At 32.1% G+C, this 20,762-nt stretch overlaps 3 protein-coding genes across 3 annotated transcripts in view; 1 reads left to right on the top strand and 2 right to left on the bottom strand.

The window, feature by feature from the left end:
* Ubr3 (Ubr3 ubiquitin ligase) overlaps positions 1-6,671 on the top strand; it is a 23,834-nt gene extending 17,163 nt beyond the window's left edge. Inside the window, exons 10-29 of the mRNA XM_011498505.1 lie at positions 67-248; positions 344-483; positions 700-842; positions 951-1,117; positions 1,204-1,447; positions 1,539-1,701; positions 1,790-1,966; positions 2,240-2,392; positions 2,664-2,848; positions 2,961-3,384; positions 3,527-3,672; positions 3,770-3,922; positions 4,005-4,313; positions 4,489-4,717; positions 4,792-5,001; positions 5,074-5,342; positions 5,444-5,794; positions 5,943-6,074; positions 6,195-6,334; positions 6,405-6,671. Of these exons, the coding sequence (XP_011496807.1) occupies positions 67-248; positions 344-483; positions 700-842; positions 951-1,117; positions 1,204-1,447; positions 1,539-1,701; positions 1,790-1,966; positions 2,240-2,392; positions 2,664-2,848; positions 2,961-3,384; positions 3,527-3,672; positions 3,770-3,922; positions 4,005-4,313; positions 4,489-4,717; positions 4,792-5,001; positions 5,074-5,342; positions 5,444-5,794; positions 5,943-6,074; positions 6,195-6,334; positions 6,405-6,522 (4,035 nt within the window). The 3' untranslated portion in view covers positions 6,523-6,671. The remainder of the gene's footprint in view (positions 1-66; positions 249-343; positions 484-699; positions 843-950; positions 1,118-1,203; positions 1,448-1,538; positions 1,702-1,789; positions 1,967-2,239; positions 2,393-2,663; positions 2,849-2,960; positions 3,385-3,526; positions 3,673-3,769; positions 3,923-4,004; positions 4,314-4,488; positions 4,718-4,791; positions 5,002-5,073; positions 5,343-5,443; positions 5,795-5,942; positions 6,075-6,194; positions 6,335-6,404) is intronic.
* Positions 6,672-8,866: 2,195 nt separating this feature from the next.
* On the bottom strand, positions 8,867-11,186 carry LOC105361354 (small ubiquitin-related modifier). The gene is made up of 5 exons (XM_011498501.1): positions 10,994-11,186; positions 10,802-10,870; positions 10,610-10,687; positions 10,320-10,391; positions 8,867-9,204 (listed from the first exon to the last, which is right to left on the bottom strand). The coding sequence occupies exons 1-5, from the start codon at positions 11,006-11,008 to the stop codon at positions 9,133-9,135; spliced, it is 306 nt and encodes a 101-aa protein (XP_011496803.1). The 5' UTR covers positions 11,009-11,186; the 3' UTR covers positions 8,867-9,132.
* A 795-nt stretch (positions 11,187-11,981) lies between these two features.
* LOC105361353 (calpain-7) lies at positions 11,982-19,473 on the bottom strand. The gene is made up of 12 exons (XM_011498500.1): positions 19,178-19,473; positions 18,891-19,054; positions 18,569-18,752; positions 18,125-18,453; positions 17,905-18,037; positions 17,655-17,845; positions 17,320-17,547; positions 16,990-17,234; positions 16,690-16,898; positions 13,199-13,407; positions 12,449-12,684; positions 11,982-12,365 (listed from the first exon to the last, which is right to left on the bottom strand). Exons 1-12 carry the CDS (start codon positions 19,368-19,370, stop codon positions 12,221-12,223), a joined length of 2,466 nt encoding a protein of 821 aa, XP_011496802.1. The 5' UTR covers positions 19,371-19,473; the 3' UTR covers positions 11,982-12,220.
* Between the last annotated feature and the right edge of the window lie 1,289 nt (positions 19,474-20,762).

Below are 20,762 nucleotides of genomic sequence, written 5' to 3'. Positions count from 1 at the left end.
TGTTTTTTTTTTGTTTTTTTTTGTTTTTTTTTTGTTTTTTTTTGTTTTTGTTGTTGTTGTATATAGGTGGCATTTTATGAAATCTTGAATAATTTATGGGTACGTAATGGATTGCAAATAAGAGGACAAGCAATGACTTACATTCAATGCAATTTCTGTAATTCAATGGTGGATGCCGATCTGTATTTATTACAAATATGCGCTACCCAATTACAACCCGACGTTTTCTTGGCAACAATAATTGAAAAGTAATTTGAATTACATATATGTAGATACATACGTATGTGTGACATTTAAAGTAAATATTTCATTTTTTTTCTATTTCATTAATTTCAATTTTTAGGTTTCATGTTAAGGAGTGGATGAGCTTAAGTCGTTATCATGCACCGCAAAATGAGTATCTCGAAGGTGAACATGATACCTCAATGTTAGAGAGCTGTTTGACTTTTTTGGCAACATTAGTGAATGTTCGAACCAATTTAGGCAAGTTTCTTATTAAAGGGGAAAAAACCTCTAATACGTCAAAACCTTTTAAATAACCCGTACAATTATCACGCGGAAATTTCCTTCTCGTGCACACTGTGAAAAAAATAATGTTTTTTACAAATAGAAAATAACATTTTTATACCGTACCGTATTAGCTATAAGCCTGATTAATACTAATTGATAATTCATAAAAATCCATTGGCTTAATAATAGGTCTTTCCGATCCCGAAATGTCATGCTTAGAAATGGTAACATTGTTATGTATAGCTGATAAAACTCATAGCCAGTTAATGGAATTGATGCCAGAACGCTGTGGCACTACTCAAAATCGAGATTTTGAATCTGTTTTAGCAGAGGTATGTCATTCGAATCTAAATATTCGACAGGTATTTTACGAGAACTCGACCGCATTACTAAATAAAATAAATGTTCAACATTCTTAATTATTTGTTGGTAAATATTAGGTAGCACATTACAGAGCGCCGAATCTAGAAGCTAGTGGAAACATGCAACAAGGCATGTACGGTCCAAAACCACGTGTTTGGGATGAATTGTTCGATCCATTACACGTTTTACTTAGAGCCGTACAAAGAAAGGACTTTCAAGTATCAATGGATCGATTTACAACATAGTAAGAATATTTTTATGTCTTGTCTACATATGCATTACGACCATTAAATTTGGACGTTTAAAAATTGAATGTAACGTGCATTACAGCGTAAAGCAGTCTGGTAAATTAAAAGCCAATGCTACACCCTGGCCTCCATTTCGTCATCCTGCACCCGTTTCCGCGGACTACGACGATCCACGGCTTGTACTTCGCTCCAAAGTATTTCACGCAATGATTTTCGTAATACTTTATAAGGCGGTCAATGGACAAAATATATCCGAGCACATAATCGCCTTAGCCATATATCTTTTAGAAATGGCCGTAGTATCCGCCGAAATCCCCGATAAATCTGTAAGTTTAATATTAACAGCATTAATGGCCTTAATATAATAATTGCACTCGAATGCAGCGTTAATGACTGCTTAATTTTTCAAACGTATAGACTCATCCCGTGTGTCAATATAATAGCGGCGGCGGAGCGCCACATGTCTTTAAAGACATGGACTTGAGTGGTTGGTTCAAAAATAATAATCTTTCGGAAAATTTGAGAACTCTGATACCTAGGGTCGTGTTGATCCAAGAACCAGAACAGAGCAGCTCTGACAGTAATGGCTTTGTTTGAATTCCTCCATGCATTTCTAATGTCAATTGCAATTTGTGCTCACGGTATAAATATTTGGCTTTACATTGTAGGTGAATTTGAATGGGAAATACAAGGTGAAATGACCGAGGTGACAATGTTGAACGACAGCGCCGACGAAAGTTCCAGCGGTGGTGTACTTGCTCTGCCGTCGTCATCGGATAACAATGACGTACCCGACGACAGCACTACTGATGCTGCCTCTTTGTCAGCTTTACCCACAACTAGCGGTATATGTCATTTTCAATTATTTTTTAGAATTAGTCAACGACGAAGGCCTATATTTATTAGTTACGCGATTTTTAATCATTATAATGTAATTTACTTGTAAATTGAATTTGTAACTTACTGCTTGTAACTTACTTTTGGACGATAGAATCGAAACGCCTTTAAGTTTTAGCAAATTTTTGCAATTGGTATCCTCTCTTCTCAATCGCCTTCTTAATAAGCAGATTGCAACGGGTTAAGAACGCTCTCGTTTAATGTTTTATTATTTTACGTAGTCGAATACGGTATTACATATGTACCGGAAGACAGGGTAGTCGCCATACCACGCGACGATAGCGAAGATGATTTATTACCTTTGTCAAGAGCACTGCCACCATCTACCGAGGAATCCACGGTATTTGCCCTCGAATCACATCCTACACCAAACAGTACGTATACAACGACAAAATAATTTCTCCTACATTCGTGTGTTTGTATGCGTTTGATAATCTGCTTGCTTTTTCAATTATTAATTTATTCGACATACTGCCTGGTGTATTTTATAGAGTACATTATAACGTCGTAATTAATATTTGTTTGGTCCTTTCCGGTTTTTTTTTTTTTTTTTTTTTTTTTTTTTTATTTATGTTTTTTATTATATATATATATATATATATATATATATATATATATCTTGAATTGTGATTTTTCTAATTAAAGCAAATGAAATGAATAGTCAACCCGCGCTTCCACCGACTATTCCACGTCCCGCCGTTTTGGCTGGCAATGAAATGGTCTTCGTTAATTCTATCATTTCAAGGCTCAATAATACTGAATCAACGTCGATTGAAATTGTACCTTCGACATCTAATTCTCATAAGCACTTCAGACGAAGAGATCCACAAGTAAGTTTGAAATAAAAATATTCTGTTTCATTCGATTAATATAATATGCGGCGTACGCTTGGTATAAAATATTGCGCATGTACATAATACATGTACGCTTATTACAAACTAGACTGGAGCTGCGCAACCGCAAATGGTACGAGTTGGAGAGAGCATAATTTCTCTACTACTGAAATTACATTCTCAATTGTCCGGAGTGCCAGACAGTTATAATCCGGAAGAGTTTTTGGAGGCGGAGGCTGGAAGCAGTATGGACACATCGGCTCCGGCCATCGAGTCGAGAATCGGTGACGGGCCGTTCTTCATCTCGCAGCTGTTGAAGAAAATAGCCAATTTAGATCCAATGTGTCGGGAAAACATTATTGATTCGAGAAATAGATTATGGCCGCGAATGCAAGATTGCGAGGAAGAGCAGAGGGAACGGGAAAATCGCGAGAAGGAGGAAAGGCGTCGGCGTGCTAGGGAAAGGCAGCAAAAACTGATGGCTGAATTTGCTAGCAAACAAAAATTATTTATGGAGAAGGCTATGGAATCTGGTCAGTGACTGTATTATCCTTACGATATAGTCTTTCTCTCTCTCTCTCTATCTCTCTCTCTCTCTCTCTCTCTCTCTCTCTCTCAACTATTAAATGAAACGATTTCAATATTCCTTCTATATGGAATACGATTTATGTATAGATGACGCAGACGGATTTGTTATGGACTGGGATTCGGACGAGGGTCAAACCAAAATGGCAAGCAAAAAAGAATACGATTGCGTTATCTGTAATCAAACGACACCGAGTAGCGAAGATAAGCCAATGGGTTTAGTAGTATTAGTTCAAGTAAGAATTGAATAGTATTTTCTTATTATATGTTCGATCGTGAGAGATGTAAAATTACCAGCGCAAATACATAAATTTATAATTTAACGAATTTTAGGCAACTAGCGTGATAGGTCATGAACGTCAACATCCCGAGCGTTTAACACTCCCTACATCCGATGATGATCCACCGATTCGACAACCGAATGACGACACTCGTGGAGCTCACTTCGATTACCGGATAGATGAATTAAATCGATCGTTTGATACGGTATACATACTTAGTAATATATTGTAATATATTTAGTAATGAATTGTGTCAAATTATATAATATTAAATGTGTTTTAAACAGCTTTCATGGTTAATATCGTTAAATTTGGGCTGGGAAGGAGGTGTTCACGTGCAAACTTGTGGTCACCATTTGCACCTAGACTGTCTTAAATCGTACTTACAATCACTTCGTAGTTCACAAAGGCAACAAAATCTGGCTGTGGATAGAGGAGAATATAATTGTCCTTTGTGTAGACAATTGGCTAATTCCGTTCTTCCTTTATCGCCTCAATTAGGCGAGTGCTCAGCGGTTGTGTGCTCTCGTCATTCGTCACCTGAAACAATACTCCTGGAGCTCAATAATTTTCTGAAAGAAATTCAACGAAGTCCCGTAAGTAGCGTTCTATTTATTTTTCTTTTATAAAAATTAGTAAGCATATTGATACATAAGTATATATATATATATATATATATATATATATATATATATATATATATATATATATATATATATATATATATATATAATTAATATAGCAGTGTAAATATGAAATTGTTATTTTTAGGTTACATCGAATTTAGCGATGGCAATGGGAAAGGCAATGGAAGACATGACAAGCTCTACTTATTTGAAATACAAACAAAAAAACTGGAGTACTAGTCATCAAAATCTGTTCCTTTTTGTTACATCCGTGGCGCGTACTAATTTCGAAGTCGAGCTTGTACAGCGGGGTGGTTCACTTTGCATACCACCACCTACAACGATTCCTCTCACACCGAAGCGTGAGTGCATAGGTACGTGCTTTGATGATTGCAGAGTATTAAAGAATTGATAACGATTTATAATAATAACTTGATTGTTTATACAGTTGCACTGCTATATGTGTTAGCCGTTCATGCAAGGGTGTTAACGACATGGCCTGTTCACCATACATGGCAACAATTATCGGGGTTACCCTTAGACCCAGTTCCACAATTAGCTCTTACAGGCCAAGAAGGAGAAGTTCCATTACTGCTAAGAGATCCAACTGCTCTACTTATTCAATTTATACTGTTGTTGCCACTTCATTTAGATCAAAGTAAGTGGAACTAGGCTCTGTATCAAGTGACAATTAGTTTTCGTTATGATAACATGGGATAAAATTTTGCAGCATACTTTTCCGCCGTGGTGAAAGTTTTGTATAATTTATTGTACTACCAAGTTGTATTACAAATTAGTTGCGGCTTAACGCAAGCTGAAAGAAGCGCTATCATTGGTCGAGGAATGTTAAATGATCGATCATGTCCGACAACTTCAGAGGCTATTTTACGAACTGTAATCACCTATTTCCGTGATAGTGAGCTTTATCACAATGACGATGCAACGTCAACTTCAGCAACGAATCATGCCAAGATAAGAAGCCACGTAATTGAGCAGCAGGTAAATAAGCACCATTTCAATCATCATATTCGAAAATTTCCATTTAAATGATTTGACTGATTTACTTAATCGATTAATTATAATTGTAATGTGTCTCTTAGATTCAAACATTGTGCTTGCCTTTTCTGCGAGTGGCAACACTGCTTCGACATCACTTATACGAGCAGCCGATACCTTTAATACGTTCTCCCGAAACTGAATTTGTAAGGCTTGTTTATTATTTGGAATTAGTAACCGAGGGTATGGACTGGAATTGCTTTAATGCATCGGTAGTATTAAACTGGCAAAACGAGGATGTGTCCGTTTCTGTACCAAGGCTTTGGTTCGATCAGTTTGGTGCCTTTGTCAGTCATAGTGAAATTGCTGCCAGAAGCTTAATCATTGATCAGCATATATCATGGCATATGCCAAAATTACTCAGTCTTCCAAGAGAGTATGAAAAAATCTTTACAGTAAGGGAACGTTTGAATATTTGAGTCTTTTTTTTTTTAATTTGGCTCATATACATATATACATATGCATATATATATATATATATATATATATATATATATATATATATATATTTCTGGTATAATGTAGTAATTATTACTATTTTAGTACTATCATGAACGACAGTGCCGCCAGTGCCATTCTGTGCCACAAGAAATAAGTGTGTGCTTGTTATGCGGTACAATTGTGTGTTTGAAGCAAAATTGTTGTAAACAATCAAATGTTTTTGAAGCCGTTCAGGTTAGTTGAATTTTTCAAAAAAAAAAAAAAAAAAAAAAAAAAAACAAAACAAAACAAAAAAAAATCTTTCAATGCTGAAACTTTTATAAAAAATCAATTGAAATTCATTTCAATTTGTAGCATTCTATAGATTGTGGTGGCGGAACAGGTATATTTTTAGTCGTGACTTCGACTTATGTCGTTGTGATTCGAGGAAGGAGAGCTTGCTTATGGGGATCTTTATATCTTGATGATTTTGAAGAGGAAGATAGGGATTTAAAGTATGTTTATAATATTTTATTAAAATTTTAATATACAATATTGTTTTAATTGAAAATCTATTAAAAACAGACGGGGAAAGCCTCTTTATCTAAGTCAGGACAGATATCAACTATTGGAACAACAATGGCTGGCCCACAGATTCGATCACACGAAGAAGACTTGGGTCGGACATCGAGATGCACTGTGACCCATTAAAATAAAAACCAATCCATCTGAAGTAATATTAAAATTTCGAGTTACGGCCCAATGCCTCGCCAATGTTCACAATGCTTTAAAAGTTAATAAATCCCTCTGATGGCATATAGATATTATATTTATTCTGAGGCAAAAAATAGATAAAATAATAAATGTAGGCTTAATATGTTAATTGAAAGTATTAATCGCGACGAAATTTTTATAGTGACGCTTTTGGAAATAATGTCTAGCAAAAATTATATTTTAAATCACTGTTTTATTTAAGACTCTGTATGGTTATAAATCCTAATAAAAATACATAGTATGTAGAACTTGAAGTAACAAAAAACTTACGATGAAATTCGTTTGCTAGACACGTTGAATTTTCTTTTCTCTTTTGCAGATTATCGATAAATTTGTACTTGCTTTTTTTCATATGTGGTTGATATGTAAAGTAATTCGATTATTAGTACAGTCGATACAATATTTTGTAAAAATTATGCTGCTATAATAGTGAAAGGAATAGACTGATGTCTTTTAAACATTATATTTATATGTTAAGAGTACTGCGAGATCATTACGAACAGCGAAGCGTTAGAACTTTAAACCTGCAGTAAAAAAAAATACTCTTTAATAATAATTTTCGAGGTATTGTTTAGCAGGATATTTTTCTTCTTTTTTCCTTCTAACAAAACTTCATCAAAAAGTTTTGAATAATTTGTTGTATTTTTATTTGCTTAAAATTTCTGTAGTTTTTAATCAAATTTAATCTGATACAAAAACTATTATATCTCAGTTATTAAGGTGACTGTAGTAGAGTGATTTACTCATAATTGTTTGATTTTCGAAAGGAAAGGACCATTGAAAAGGTTAAAAATAGGCTGTGTACGTATAACTTTCAAACGTGTTGGACGAGAAAATATGTACTCACACCATAATGTAAGAAAAATTATGCTGTACACCAGTTGTCCATCATATAAATTTTAGAAAGATTCATCAGAATATAACACTCCTTATTTTTGCGAGAAAAAAGTTCGTAATACTTTACGACTTATAATTCGATATTGTAAATATGTATAGGCGCAAGGACTGCCGCGGTGCAAATTGTAGCCTCGGCCAATTGCGAATTAACCACATGTACATAACTTACACAAAGTTATTCTGGAAATTTTTTTTATTTAGAAATGTTTTTGTCTAAGTATATAATATTTTATCATATTAAAAAGTTTATAATAGATCTGCTAAATCATTGAACGTAAGTAATAGAACGATACGATGAAATTAATATTGTGTTTTAAAAAGTAAAAAAATAAAACGCTATTGTACCAAAAGTATTATGTTAATTATTTATTTATTGTAACAATACATCCTTTAAGAAACTGAAAGAAGACTTATTTTCATAAAAATACCAATAAATAAAAGAAATTGTTTTGTCCAGAATTTATTTTCTCTTTCTTTTTTCTATTGTAAGATGAATACACTGTTAACTTAAACTATCTGACATATACATGATTATTTTTAGAAAAACTTTAATATTTGATTACAAACTTAAATGATCGTTAAAACTTTGGTACTTAAGTCGCTACACAATAATCGACAATGAGAGCAAATTTATCACCACTTGTATTTATAATTGAATATTGCATCTACTTAGTTTTTACAATGTTCTGGACTTTCAATTAGTACTTAAATATTTGGGGGGGGGGGAAAAAAAAAAAAAAAAAAAAAAAATTCAATTTCAATATAATGATAAAGGTAAAATTGTATGTTTTGCCTGGACAGAAATGTAATTTTGTTACATTATATATTAAAAAAAAAAAAAAAAAACCAAACAAAAAAAAACGATGCAACGCTACATTTCATGAAAAGGAAAAGTAATAAGACATTAAATATTATATAAATCTATTTTTGCTGTTAAAAAAAAAAAAGTAAATCAAAACTTATAATGTACGATTTATCTTTAAAATTATACGCGTGAAAAGAAAAGGTAAGTTTACTTTTATTAATTGCGTTTATAATCTGAATGCAATATTTTTGTTCAAGCTAGTTCACATCATCAAATATTCGCTGTTTTTTTAATAACATTGTGAATGATTAATTACTAAAAAAAAAAAAAAAAAACATTTGAATAATCAATTAAACTTAAATCTAAAAATGCGCAGGTTTCATTAATTTAATTAATAGACTACCATCAATTCTTATACAGTGGTAAATCAGGTGGTGTTTAAGTAATTCGGATTGACAATGTTACCAAGCATTAGAATTCTTACATACCATTCTCCACGGTATAAATATTAAAGGAAGTCTTATTGAAAATTTGAAGTACACTGGTAGAAAGAAGTTGAAAATTTTCTAAATTAAACTTTGACATCTGACTTTTGTTTTTAATGATGAATGAATGCGTATGGCTTATGAAAACAGTAATTATGATCTGTTTGTGTACAATGGGAATGTAAAACACCACTCCAGATTACTTATATGAAAATCATCAAATTACATTAAGATTTTTAAATACATGTCTTCAATGAAAAAAATGTGTTCTTTTCCATATTATCCTGACATTAGCCACTTTCACTTTTAGAAAATAATAAAACCAAAATATATGGCTTTCTATTATAACTTCTTAGTGTTCCCAGTATAGACCGCCTGTCTGCTCCTGATATACTTCAATAACATCATCGTTTTCCATTTCAAGCTAGAAAAATTGTAAACACAAAGATAAATACAGATTTGAAGATTTATAATATTAAATATAATGATATTTTCATGCTACGGATTTGAAATTTTATTTAAATTTGATCTTTAGTCAATTTTCAATAGTTACTTTGGTGGCCAAAGATAGTTTAATGCACATGCGCAGTTGTAATTTAATATTAATCGAACCAATAGTTATATATATTTAGTATGAGGCTGATCGATTAGAGAGTAAAAAAATTCCATGTAATTACAGACTGAATTTCGCTTGTAAATTTATATTTCATTTTAGTTGTTATACCGCTATGCCGTTCACAATTATATTTTCATCGATATATTTACTATATTAAAAACATTAAACTTTTAAATTAATAAAATTGTATATTTTCTATTTTATAATCGTTCGATGAAATCACACTGTGCACGATACTACTTGATAGCGTGTCTCTGCACAATCGATTAGTAACTATACGATGCGGTAAATATTCCATTAATATTTTGTGATTTATTGAACTGCATAAATAATATAATTACAATTTGTTTTCAAAACTAATAATCAATCGCTGAATTCATTTATATATTTCATAGATATGGAAATAATATTTGTATCATATTTTTATATATAATTTAAAAAAAAAATACTTTCTAATAACGTATAAATTAAATATCTTAAATTAATGCATTTTTAAAACATAACGAAAACTTTTAGAGTAAAAACAGTGGACAGCTTACTTATCCTCGACATACCATTACTTTAATAAAATTCACCATTTAATAATAAACAAGAATTTATAAATAATCTTTCACATCAATCAGTCGTACGTTAAATATACAAGCATGCATGCGTAGAATTAATTGTTATTTGAAGCAAATTCTAATAAACAAATTATCTTTAAATAAAAACTTATAAAGGAAGAATAATTGTGCATTGGCATTCTAAATTGTAGTAATTAGCTTGAAATAATGACCTATCGGTTAATCAATGCAATTTAATAATAGGCTGTGTAAATTTAATTTATAAACCAATCTCAATAGCAGCAAGAAGGCAACAAATTACAAGCAGTATCGACGCAAGTAAAATAAAATCTTTAATAAACAAAAAAAGCTTGTAGTTACCTGCTTTGGTGTTTCATCGTCGTTGATTCTTTTACCATCAAACAGAAACCTGAGCGATGTCATAGGTACACCCTAAAAATTACATGACAATGACGATATACTACAATAGGGAATAATAAAATTTCCCGCCTTCCCGAATACACCCTCCCTATCGAAGGATCATAGAGTACAAAAACACGAGGTTAAGGCTAATTAAAAAGAAGTTGTTTAATGGTAGAAATTTAAGAGAAAGTATTGTTGAAAGTGGAAAGGTTTACGATTGATGTAAGATGGATGAAAACGTAACTTACCACACGATCGCTGTAGGATTTCTTGAGTTTACCCATTTGCGTAGTCATTTTTACCCTAAAGTGGATTTCATTGCTATCCTGTGTGGGGACGTAAAAAGAAAAAAAATGCATGATGAGAAGCGTGGAAGAGTGTCGGGGTTAAAAGGATGCAGATAAAGCGTAGTCTGCCGCTGGTGTATAATATTAACTCACGTTTCCCACAACTTTGAGCTTGATGTACTCAGAATTCGCGTCGCCTGGGCCGGAATCGGGTTTCTGTTCCTGCAGACACGCGCAAAGGTTATAAAGCAGTTAAATGCAAGTGAAAATACGCCGGACGGCCGAGCGCCGATAATAACGACGGACATTCACCGTTCCGACGAATTCAATGACACAAAAACTCACCTGGTTGTCTCCCATTGTTACGAATTACGATGAAATTAGTCGAGCACACGCCACAACGGCAATCAAACACAAGCAGGCAATATGGCGCTATGCTTTTGTCAATTTCATAAGCTATTTGAAATTCAGTGAGCTCGCGCGTCTGTGTGCGTGTGCTGCGGTGCGTGTCGGCGACGGCGACGGCGACGGCGACGGCGACGGCGACGGCAGCGGTTGCAGCGGTGGGCGGCGAACGATGAGCGGCGTACGGGTGGTGGCGATACTAGCGGCGGCGACGGCGGCGGCGGCGGCGGCGGCGGCAGCGGCGGCGGCGGCAGCGGTAGCGGCAGCGGCAGCGGCAGCGGCAGCGGTGGCGGTGGCAGCGACGGCAGCGGCAGCAGCGGCGGCAGCGACGGTGGTGGTAGTGGCGACGGCGGCGTCGGCGGCGGTGACGATGAAGGATAAGGTGACGGTGGCGGTGTGGCGATAGCGTTAGACGCTGATACAAATAGCAGATAAATTCTCTTTCCCGATGCGACGGAGCGCAATGAAAAACTATGCACTATGTATGACGCCTCGAGTTCGAAGAAGACTTTTCTCAAGGCGGCGTCAACGATGCTGATGACGGCGGCGTTCGGAAAAGCATCGTCTACGTACCGGAAGTCGGCGCTCATTCGCCGCTGATTCGTCGTCCGGGCCCGAGCTCAGCTTGTCCATTTTTTCAAATTCGACCGTTATTACGCTTGTCCACTTTTCGTACGCCACTTCCTCGGTTCCCTCCCTTCGCCGCGGCGCCCATGACGATAGCTTTTCCTCACAATACTCCAACCGTTTCGAGGTTGTTGTTGGATAATACAACGTTGTATTATTGTCATGGTTTGGGCAAATCATCGCGATCACGAATTTTACGGACCGCCCGCTCTTACAAAACTACGGGGAGGAGCGAGTTGCTGGTTTTTCTTTGTTTCTTTTCTTTTTTTTTTTTTTTTTTTTTTTTTTTTCTTTTTTTTTTTTTTTTTCTTATTTTCTTATTTTCTTATTTCCATTTTTTACTTTCTATTATCAATATCGAATATTAGCTTTGGTTGGAAAATAGCTGTGTACATCTGTTTACATTGTTACGAAGAAAATGTGTGCGTCGAACATATTTACACTCTTATTATTAGTAGCAGCTCTGCATTGTCGTGTTCCCTTTTCTTTTGTCAAGGCATTTACTTATTTATTAGTAGTATAAGCATTTGCGAAAAACGGCTATTGAAGACGGCTGAGCTGCATATTGCAGGATGATTTGAAAGTTAAGAAAAAGGGGCCTTCTTGTCCTGGTAAAAATGTAGACGGAATCACGTGATAGGTACCTGCCGGTACATCATCCATTTCCAAATAAACAAAACCAGATCTGGAATTAAATGTGTAAAATAAATTTGAAACTTTAGAATAAAATGTCGAGCAATGGTGTTGGCGCGGATTGACAATACCTACCGAAAAGGGCCAGAATTTTTACTTTTAAAAGCGGTGGTCGCTTCTGGATCGTTCAAAACTACCGTTAAAATTTCGAAGCCAATTTCATATTGCTTAGGACCCTTCAATATTACGAGTAACCAATTATTGTTACTTGAACCTTCTATGATCAGTTGGTATCTAGGGTTATTAATAAATGTTGCAATATGGTTGCTGCATCCACCAGCGCTAGCCCCTTTCCACTGGCCATCTGTGATCTGATATAAATTTTTTATTAACATATCGTTGCTCTCGACTCGAACAATTGGTACAATTGTTATTAAGATCGAAAGTTTTGATAAATCTTGAAAATGTAACTATAATTTTAACATAGCACTAAGTTATCAATGTTTTTGATATCTCTAATGTAATGTTGTGATGTAAATCATGTAGAATAATATATGATTTGTTATGAAGAATATTGCAAATAAAATTACTACTTTTATCTTAATATATTTTTTTCCAGTTTTAATGAGGAAAAATTATTTTACATATTGTATAGATAAGTAATGGCAGTAAAATTAAAATATCTTCATTTTTTTTTTTTTTTTTTTTTTTTTTTTTTTTTTTGTTATTTATGATTTTATGTGTCGATATTAAAAATTCCCGGCAAACTAATTATTAATTATGCCATTAACAAGCAAGATTTTGAAAAATAATTTGATTCGATGAAATAGTTGAAGGAATGGATTTTTTGTTGTAATAATCTAACGAAATAAAATTTTCCCGTACCTCTTTCTCATATTTATAAGGCTCTGCTATTTTCCGTAATATAAATGGAGAAGTTCCATAAGCTCGAAGTGTGTAATAAATAGTATTTATCTTTTCATATTGCGATATCACGAGAGTATAGCGTTTATTATGATTGTGCCCAAGTTTAATTTTACATAAATAATGTGGACTATTTATTCTTATTCCATCGATGTAAGGTGGTGGATCATCTGCAGCAAATTTATATCATAAAGATAATACGCTTAATAATTAGACAAACATTTCCAATTTGAAAAATTTTAAGTTATTTCTTTATATCAATTACTTATGTTACTTTTACTCAGTGCATAGTATATTCAAGGCATTCCTCCTATATAGTTTTTTGTTTACATAATAAAAAATAAATCTTAGTAAAATACGATTCGTAGTATTATATATCACAGCTCCAAAGTTTTTAAGAACTAAAAAATATTACATGTCATAATAGAATTTTTTCATGCTTTGCACTTATGAGCTTGGTGATGTTAAATGTAATTGTATGATGCATATTTTTTTTTTTTTTTTTTTTTTTTTTTTTTTTTTTTTTTTTTTTTTTTTTAGTGTAATGACATTGGAAAGAAGGGCGAAACAAATAAGATTTTATATGTAGTTTAGCTTAGTTAGGAGTAAGAAAAATAAAGTCTACCATAGACATTAAACGAACAATAAGTTTGTCACTCATTATAATGATGAACAATCTATTATTACTATTATTACTATTATTATTATTATTATTATTATTATTATTATTATTATTGTAGTTGTTGTTGTTATCATTATTGTTATTATTATCGTCGCCGTTGTTGTTGTTGTTGGTGGTGGTGGTGGTGGTGGTGGTGGTGGTGGTGATGTGTCCGTTGTGTGGTTGTTGTTGTTATGCATATAAGTATTTACAATCATTGGAAAACTTTTTTTAAAAATTCAATTATAAATCGAATGAGTCCTTAGCACATATTATCAATCGACGTAAATCCACCATCAAATTTTATAAAAATTACAAATTAAAAAGTGCACCTTTATCAAAGACAATCGTATAATTTATTAATTAATTTATGATTAGGAAAAAAAAAAAAAAAAAAAAAAAAAAAAAAAAAAAATATGCATCATACAATTACATTTAACATCACCAAGCTCAAAGATTTAGAAATGAATTAATTTAACTTTTGCTTCTTTGTCCTCTGCATTTTTTCTTTAGCTTAATTCTCAGAAAAATACTATAATTCTTCACCAATAAGTTAAATGAATTAAATAAATGGCCACTGTAATGCGAAATAGGACAAGAGTGACGGGAAAATGTGAGCGGAAACGTGCGTTCGGCAAACCGCTGATACGAGCTCAATTTGTACCAGCAGATCCGTTAAGAGAAGATTCCGAGAAAGAGATCTATTTGAGATGCCCACTTGACGCAACGGTCGGGCGGCAATGCTTCGCGCTTATTCGATAACTTTTAACTTTATTATTTATATGAGCGATAGCGTACATTTTGTTTTAACGAATGCACACTACATCGATTTGCTCAGTTAAGCAAGCTGGGGAGCTTATACGATTGAAGGTCAAGCGAGGCGAGCTGATGGGCACAATAGAGTAAAGGAGAGGGAGGCTTTAACGCGAAGCCGTTCTTTTTATCGCCCATTTAAAACACCTTTGAAGCTCCAAGTTTTAAGATTTTACGTTCTATCGGTATGCCGCTGCTCATTATCAGCAATTGCTCCCTTAAATGTGCAATCTACTTTAGCTTTTAGCTTCTCTTTAACTTTAGCCTGTTGGCACACTCTGCTATTCTATTTTCATGCCATAAATTCAAATATGCTTTTTGGCAAAATTTCTTCTTTATGTAATAGTTAGCGAGCAATGCGCATGCATTGTTATATATTGATTGGTCCTATTCGCCTTAGGGCTTCTTACATTTAGATTAGATTGCATTATGTTCGTGCTCATTGTATTTCTATTCTCAATTAAGCATTTAACAGCGGCGGGCCATTCATTAGAATCGCTTGTGCATTCTAATCTCAATATTGTTTATATTAAGTCATTTATGAAACTAAGGATTGAGTAAAGTAGTGCTGCTACGTCTTCTGCCCGTAATAATTATTTTTATTCGATCGAATTTGTCTTCTTATAAATCAATAGGCAGCGATAAATAAGTTCTTTCTAATGTAAATTTAAATCGCTTAAATTATTTTATATTACCTATTTATTCATTAATTTTAACAAATGCATTATTCAGACGTTTTGTATAATCGATCTTTTCTGATATTCAGAAAATTAAAACTTGAAAAGCTGTTAAAAGGGGTTTTCAGGGAATATGGAAGAAAAATGAAGAGCAAAGTTGAGGTCGAATTGTGAATAGGAGAAATGTCTTTTATGATTTTTTTTTTTTTTATTAGTGTTATTTAGCAATGTAATTATACGTAAAATTATTTACAATAATATTCAATTCAAAATTATTATAAGAATGTCCCCGCCAATTAATTAGTTTTTAAATGAAATAATCACGATTAATCGGTATTCGGTATAAAAAAAAAAAAAAAAAAAAAAAAAAAAAAAAAAAATCTTTATATTAGGGGTAAATATTTACCCTTATTTATTATCATTAATTGTTTTCTTAAACTCATTTGTACAGATTTATTCTACTATATATAAAGAGTACAAATTATAATTCACATTTAGGTTAGAACATTTGTAATGCTATTTGACATTTGAATTTTAATAAATGTATGCACCAAACAAGATATTTTATATATTATAGGAGCTTAAAATTATTTTTTGATACATTCTTTTATAATTAGAGATTGAAAATGTAGACCACAGAGTTGCACATATGAAAACAATAACTATATTAAGATTTATAATAAATTCGAATTTGCGATAATCTATAAATGCGTACAATGATAAAATTTATTCAAAATTCATTAAAATTTAAATTCATAAATAATTACAATATAAATTTGATACGAATATATAAATAAAACTCTACCTTACAAACAGACATTATTAAAACAAGCAAAATGTAGTTATCGTAATATATATAAAAATAAATATAACTAGGAGCTATTAATAAATTACTACAATAATTAATTATATAAAAACTTTATCAGAGTAAGTTGACAAATATATATATATATATAGATGTATGCCATAGATAATTTATCTATTTAGAGTTGATAGAATTTTCATTCGGTAAATTGTTGTTTACATCCATTATTTGGACATTATATTTGACCAAAATACCATGTTACTAATAATTTATTTATTGCATATTATTTAGTGTATTTATACTAACAATAACAACAATAACAACAATAACAACAACAACAACAACAACAACAACAACAGCAAGAACAACAACAATGATAATAATGATAATGATAATAATAATGATAATAATGTATAATGTTAACGATAAATTATCAATAGTATTAGCTGTTATAATAATAATGTGTAACCAGTAGGAAGCAATCGATAGTACTTACGACGATAATACACTCTTTTTCCATCATTTTTATAGACAAGGACCGTTATGTATTCCTGATTTTCACGGAAGTCGGCTATATCGGTAATATGCCTAGTCAATAATATCCAAATTGTGCCTGTTACATCTGGCTGAACCTCTAATGAAAACTGTGGATTGTCACCAATGTTATAAGCATCCTTTACAGGACCCGTTCCTGCTTTCCACGACCTGAAAAGTAGTAAAATATTTATACACTTACAAACAAATTAATCAACATAATCATATGTATGCATGTGTAGGAATTCACCGATGAACTTACTGGTGAATGCAATAAGTATAATTAAACAATTCAGGATTCCAATTGAAACAGAAGACGTCAAAGAAGTGACAAATACTTTCAAAATCGATCCAAAAAATACCATTGTCAAATTGAGATGCTGAATCTGGATCATAATTTAAAGCTTCTCTCAAAGCAGGTGTCCAGTGTTTCATATCAAGTTCAGAATAATTTCCTCGCCATCTTAAATGAGACCAGGGATTTTTTAACTGTAATAATTTTTCGCCCTACATCAAACAGGAGATATTGAAACCATGACAATTATTAAAATTATTGATAATAAAATGTAGAAATCAATTTTGTTACACAAACATCGATTTTTCTAACATCCAACACGGCGTAAGCATGCGTAGGAACAAGGCCAGTGCGCTCTGCATCAGCATCCGAAAGCTCTCCCGTGGATACAGTAATTAACGCATCCCCTTTATGCAATCGTAAAAGTATAGTCTCAAACAAATGATCTTTATTAAAGTCTAGCTCATTGGGTCTTATGGCCCACCTCTCTGGTATCCACCCAGTAAGTGCATGTAAATCAATATTCTAAAATTATAATAATACAATTATCATACGATTATAACTATCATAATATAATTATTGTTGATTGTATTGTAGCGAAAGTTTTTAAAATATGCACGTAAAATATTTACACTATTAGAACCAGGAAAATCATATCCTCCCATTACTTTCATGTAAGCTTTTTCTATCAATGAAATCCATAATTCTCCTCGATTATTTGAATATGAACACAATAATTTATTATATCGGCTTACAGGCAAAAGATCGTCTATTACAACCTTCCTTGGAATACCGTTAATGTGCAGTTTTATCATGTACTTTCCTAATTTAAGGGGCAATGTTATTTTTGACATACTATCACGCAATATTTTCTGTACTCACCGAAAGGATTATAAATTGGTTCCTTATTTTTATTCTTAGGATATATAATAGAAGTGATAAGCCTACGACCAAATTTTTTTTCATACTGTGCGCTTACCGCTAGGGAAGCAACAAGCGAGCAGTCTGATACAACCTAAATAATATTAAAAAGCTTAATATCCTACCGTCCAATTATTACAAATGTATTTGATTAATTTTTTAATAAAATAAAAGCACCTACTGTTTGTTTTATACTGTAATAGTCTACTACGTGACCGACTACCATTTTTGGTTCTGAAAACAGTTCTTCCGGGCGACACCATCGTGCAAAATCTGGTTTTTGTTTTGGTGATAATTTTAATAGGCCATCTTTATCGGTAAATGGAATGGCATACTGAAATCTTTCGGATAAATCGACATTCATAAAAGGCACAAATTCGTGGTCATTGATGTGGGAACTGTGTAACAGGACTCTTTTCTCTTCTTCCGTATAATTACCACTGCCTCCAGTTACTTTCAAATGTATGCTATTACCTCTGTGCGTATAAGATTTTGCGGGCCTTAGCGATGCTACATTGAATTTGTGATTTTTGCAAATTAATACACAGATGATATTGAGTATACAGTTTAATCGTAATAAGAGAATTAGTCGTAGCCCATAAAATTGTAAATATTTTGTATATACCTGAGTCGAATGATGATGGAGTTTGGGATGTCAGTGTGCCTGTTGGATCAGTTTCAGGAACCGATGGTAAACTTGGCAAAATACTTTCTATATCAATTTTTTTAATTCCTTTTAACGATTCCGCCCTGTCCAAAGCATGACGAACCAAATTTGTTATTTTAGTTTTTTTGTTACTTGTGATTTTCTGAAAATATCATTCCAATGGAATTTTATAAACAATTGTTAATTTAAAATAATTTAAAGGGCAAATAAAAAAGAAAAAAAGAAAGAAAAAAAAAACGAAAGAATTTTAGTTGAAGGAAATACAAATTTATTTACTTACAGCTTTTAATCCAAGTTCTGCAGCATTCGTGTACAGTTTAATAGCTTCTTCTTTAAAACCTGCCTCATCAGCATCCAGAGCTTGATTAAGTAAAAATTTACATCTCTGGAGCTGACTTTCAGGAGGTGTTTCTTGCTCGTCTTTTTTTCTTTCCTCCTCTAAAACTATTTAAATATACAATAGAAATTGACAGTTAAAGAAAACAATGGAGCATGTATTATAATAGAATAAAAGTTTTAATTGAAAAGTTAATTATTATTAAAAGCAAATTGCCATTGTATATGTACTTGTCTTTTGTATCTCAACTATTCTGCCTTGATATTCCACGCATTTCTCGGCTAAAGCTGGAACGGTTGATAAGTTTTGTAACAATTGAATGGCAATGCCATAATAATAAACAGCTTGTCTGTATTGTTCGTTCTTATCAAAATCTACTGCTCTTCTAGCTGCGTCTAATGCACCTTCTAAAGTTTCATCCATCTTGCCAAACACACATTAAATACTTATCAAAAGTTTCTGAAAATCATTTCGCTATAACAACACGAATATTTAAAATAATATGTATTAAAAAATAATAGCCAATGTATCGCGGAATAATATGTAAATTTGTTTTCTAGGTTATGTTTCCCTAACGTCATAGCAATGCTAATTTAAAAAGTGCGCACAAGTCCATGACACACAGTTATTGTTGGAACAGTTACTCGGCAATAGATCGTATAATTAAGTAGCAAAGAACGAATTAATGAAATATTTCATTACAATAAATATATTTTATGCGAATAATTAAAATAGTTGTGAGCTAGCAATTGGGTAATACTTAGGTAATATAAACGGGCGCTTGCGAAGCAGAAGAAAAATGATTTTTAAAGGAGAGTTATGTTTGGAAATATATGTGCCATATAACAGGATAATTGGAGTATTAAAAAGGAGAATACGCGTATGGATAATATACAATTAAATCAGAAAATGAACAAAAATTATTTAAAAACCAATAGGCTAGCTTATGAAAATACTATGTGGCGATTATTTTTTGCTAAGCAGTGTCGTTATAATCCGCTGTCTCCTATTAAAATTGCTAATATTAATACATATATATATATATAAAATAAAAATAAAGATAAAATTTTAATCATATTGTGTTACAATAATCTATATGTAAAATGAATAAATTAGAAAATACATTAAAGAAAAGTTAAGTGTTTCGTTACGAGCTCGTATCAAAATATAGCTGACGCGATTCTTTATTTAATATTTCACGATAAAAAATAAAGTTTCTTTATTACATCAAAATTACTAATAGAGACTAATAAAGAAAATTTACAAATTATCGACCTATCGCTCAAAATAATAAGTTTGAATTCATCGGAACATTATGATTTTACGTGCTTTCGTGCGTATTTATTTACTAATAGAATAGAATGCACAAAATTTGGAAAACGTAATTAATGTTAATTTCAAATGTACTGTTATGAATTATGCATTGGCATACGTTAATTGGTATATAAAATATGGAATGATTGTTAAAATAATATCGAGCATTTCAAATGTTTGGATGGGATTTCTTTCTACATCTGTATTACGTTTGTACAAAATTACGCATTTACGATCTGCTTTATTTCAAAGATTACGTTTAAAGATTTAATATTATGTATGGTGCTATTAATATATATATATATATATATATATATATATATATATATATACGTAGTATTACCGTGTAATTATTTTATTTACACGTAATTTTCGTTATAAATTTTTTATGTCATCTAAGATTTGCGGTGTTATGTTATAATTTGTCTATACATTTAACAATTTCGGATGATTTTTTTTTTTTTTTTTTTTTTTTTTTTTTTTTTTTTTTTTTTTTTTTCT

Source organism: Ceratosolen solmsi, unplaced genomic scaffold (genome assembly GCF_000503995.2).
Source record: "Ceratosolen solmsi marchali unplaced genomic scaffold, CerSol_1.0 scaffold30, whole genome shotgun sequence".
NCBI classification, from domain to species: Eukaryota; Metazoa; Arthropoda; class Insecta; order Hymenoptera; family Agaonidae; genus Ceratosolen; species Ceratosolen solmsi.
This window is presented reverse-complemented; position numbering and strand designations above follow the sequence as displayed.

Bases quoted from the DNA above. Each gene is read 5' to 3' on its own strand.
- LOC105361354 (XM_011498501.1), bottom strand. The intron at 10,688-10,801 runs GTGAGTTAATAT...GTCCCCACACAG, and splicing joins AGCTCAAAGTTGTGGGAAAC to GATAGCAATGAAATCCACTT. The intron at 10,392-10,609 runs GTAAGTTACGTT...TGTAATTTTTAG, and splicing joins AATCCTACAGCGATCGTGTG to GGTGTACCTATGACATCGCT.
- LOC105361353 (XM_011498500.1), bottom strand. From the start codon at position 19,370: ATGGATGAAACTTTAGAAGGTGCATTAGACGCAGCTAGAAGAGCAGTA. The intron at 18,753-18,890 runs GTAAGTAAATAA...TGATATTTTCAG, and splicing joins CAGAACTTGGATTAAAAGCT to AAAATCACAAGTAACAAAAA. The intron at 12,366-12,448 runs GTAGGTATTGTC...ATTTAATTCCAG, and splicing joins AAAAATTCTGGCCCTTTTCG to ATCTGGTTTTGTTTATTTGG.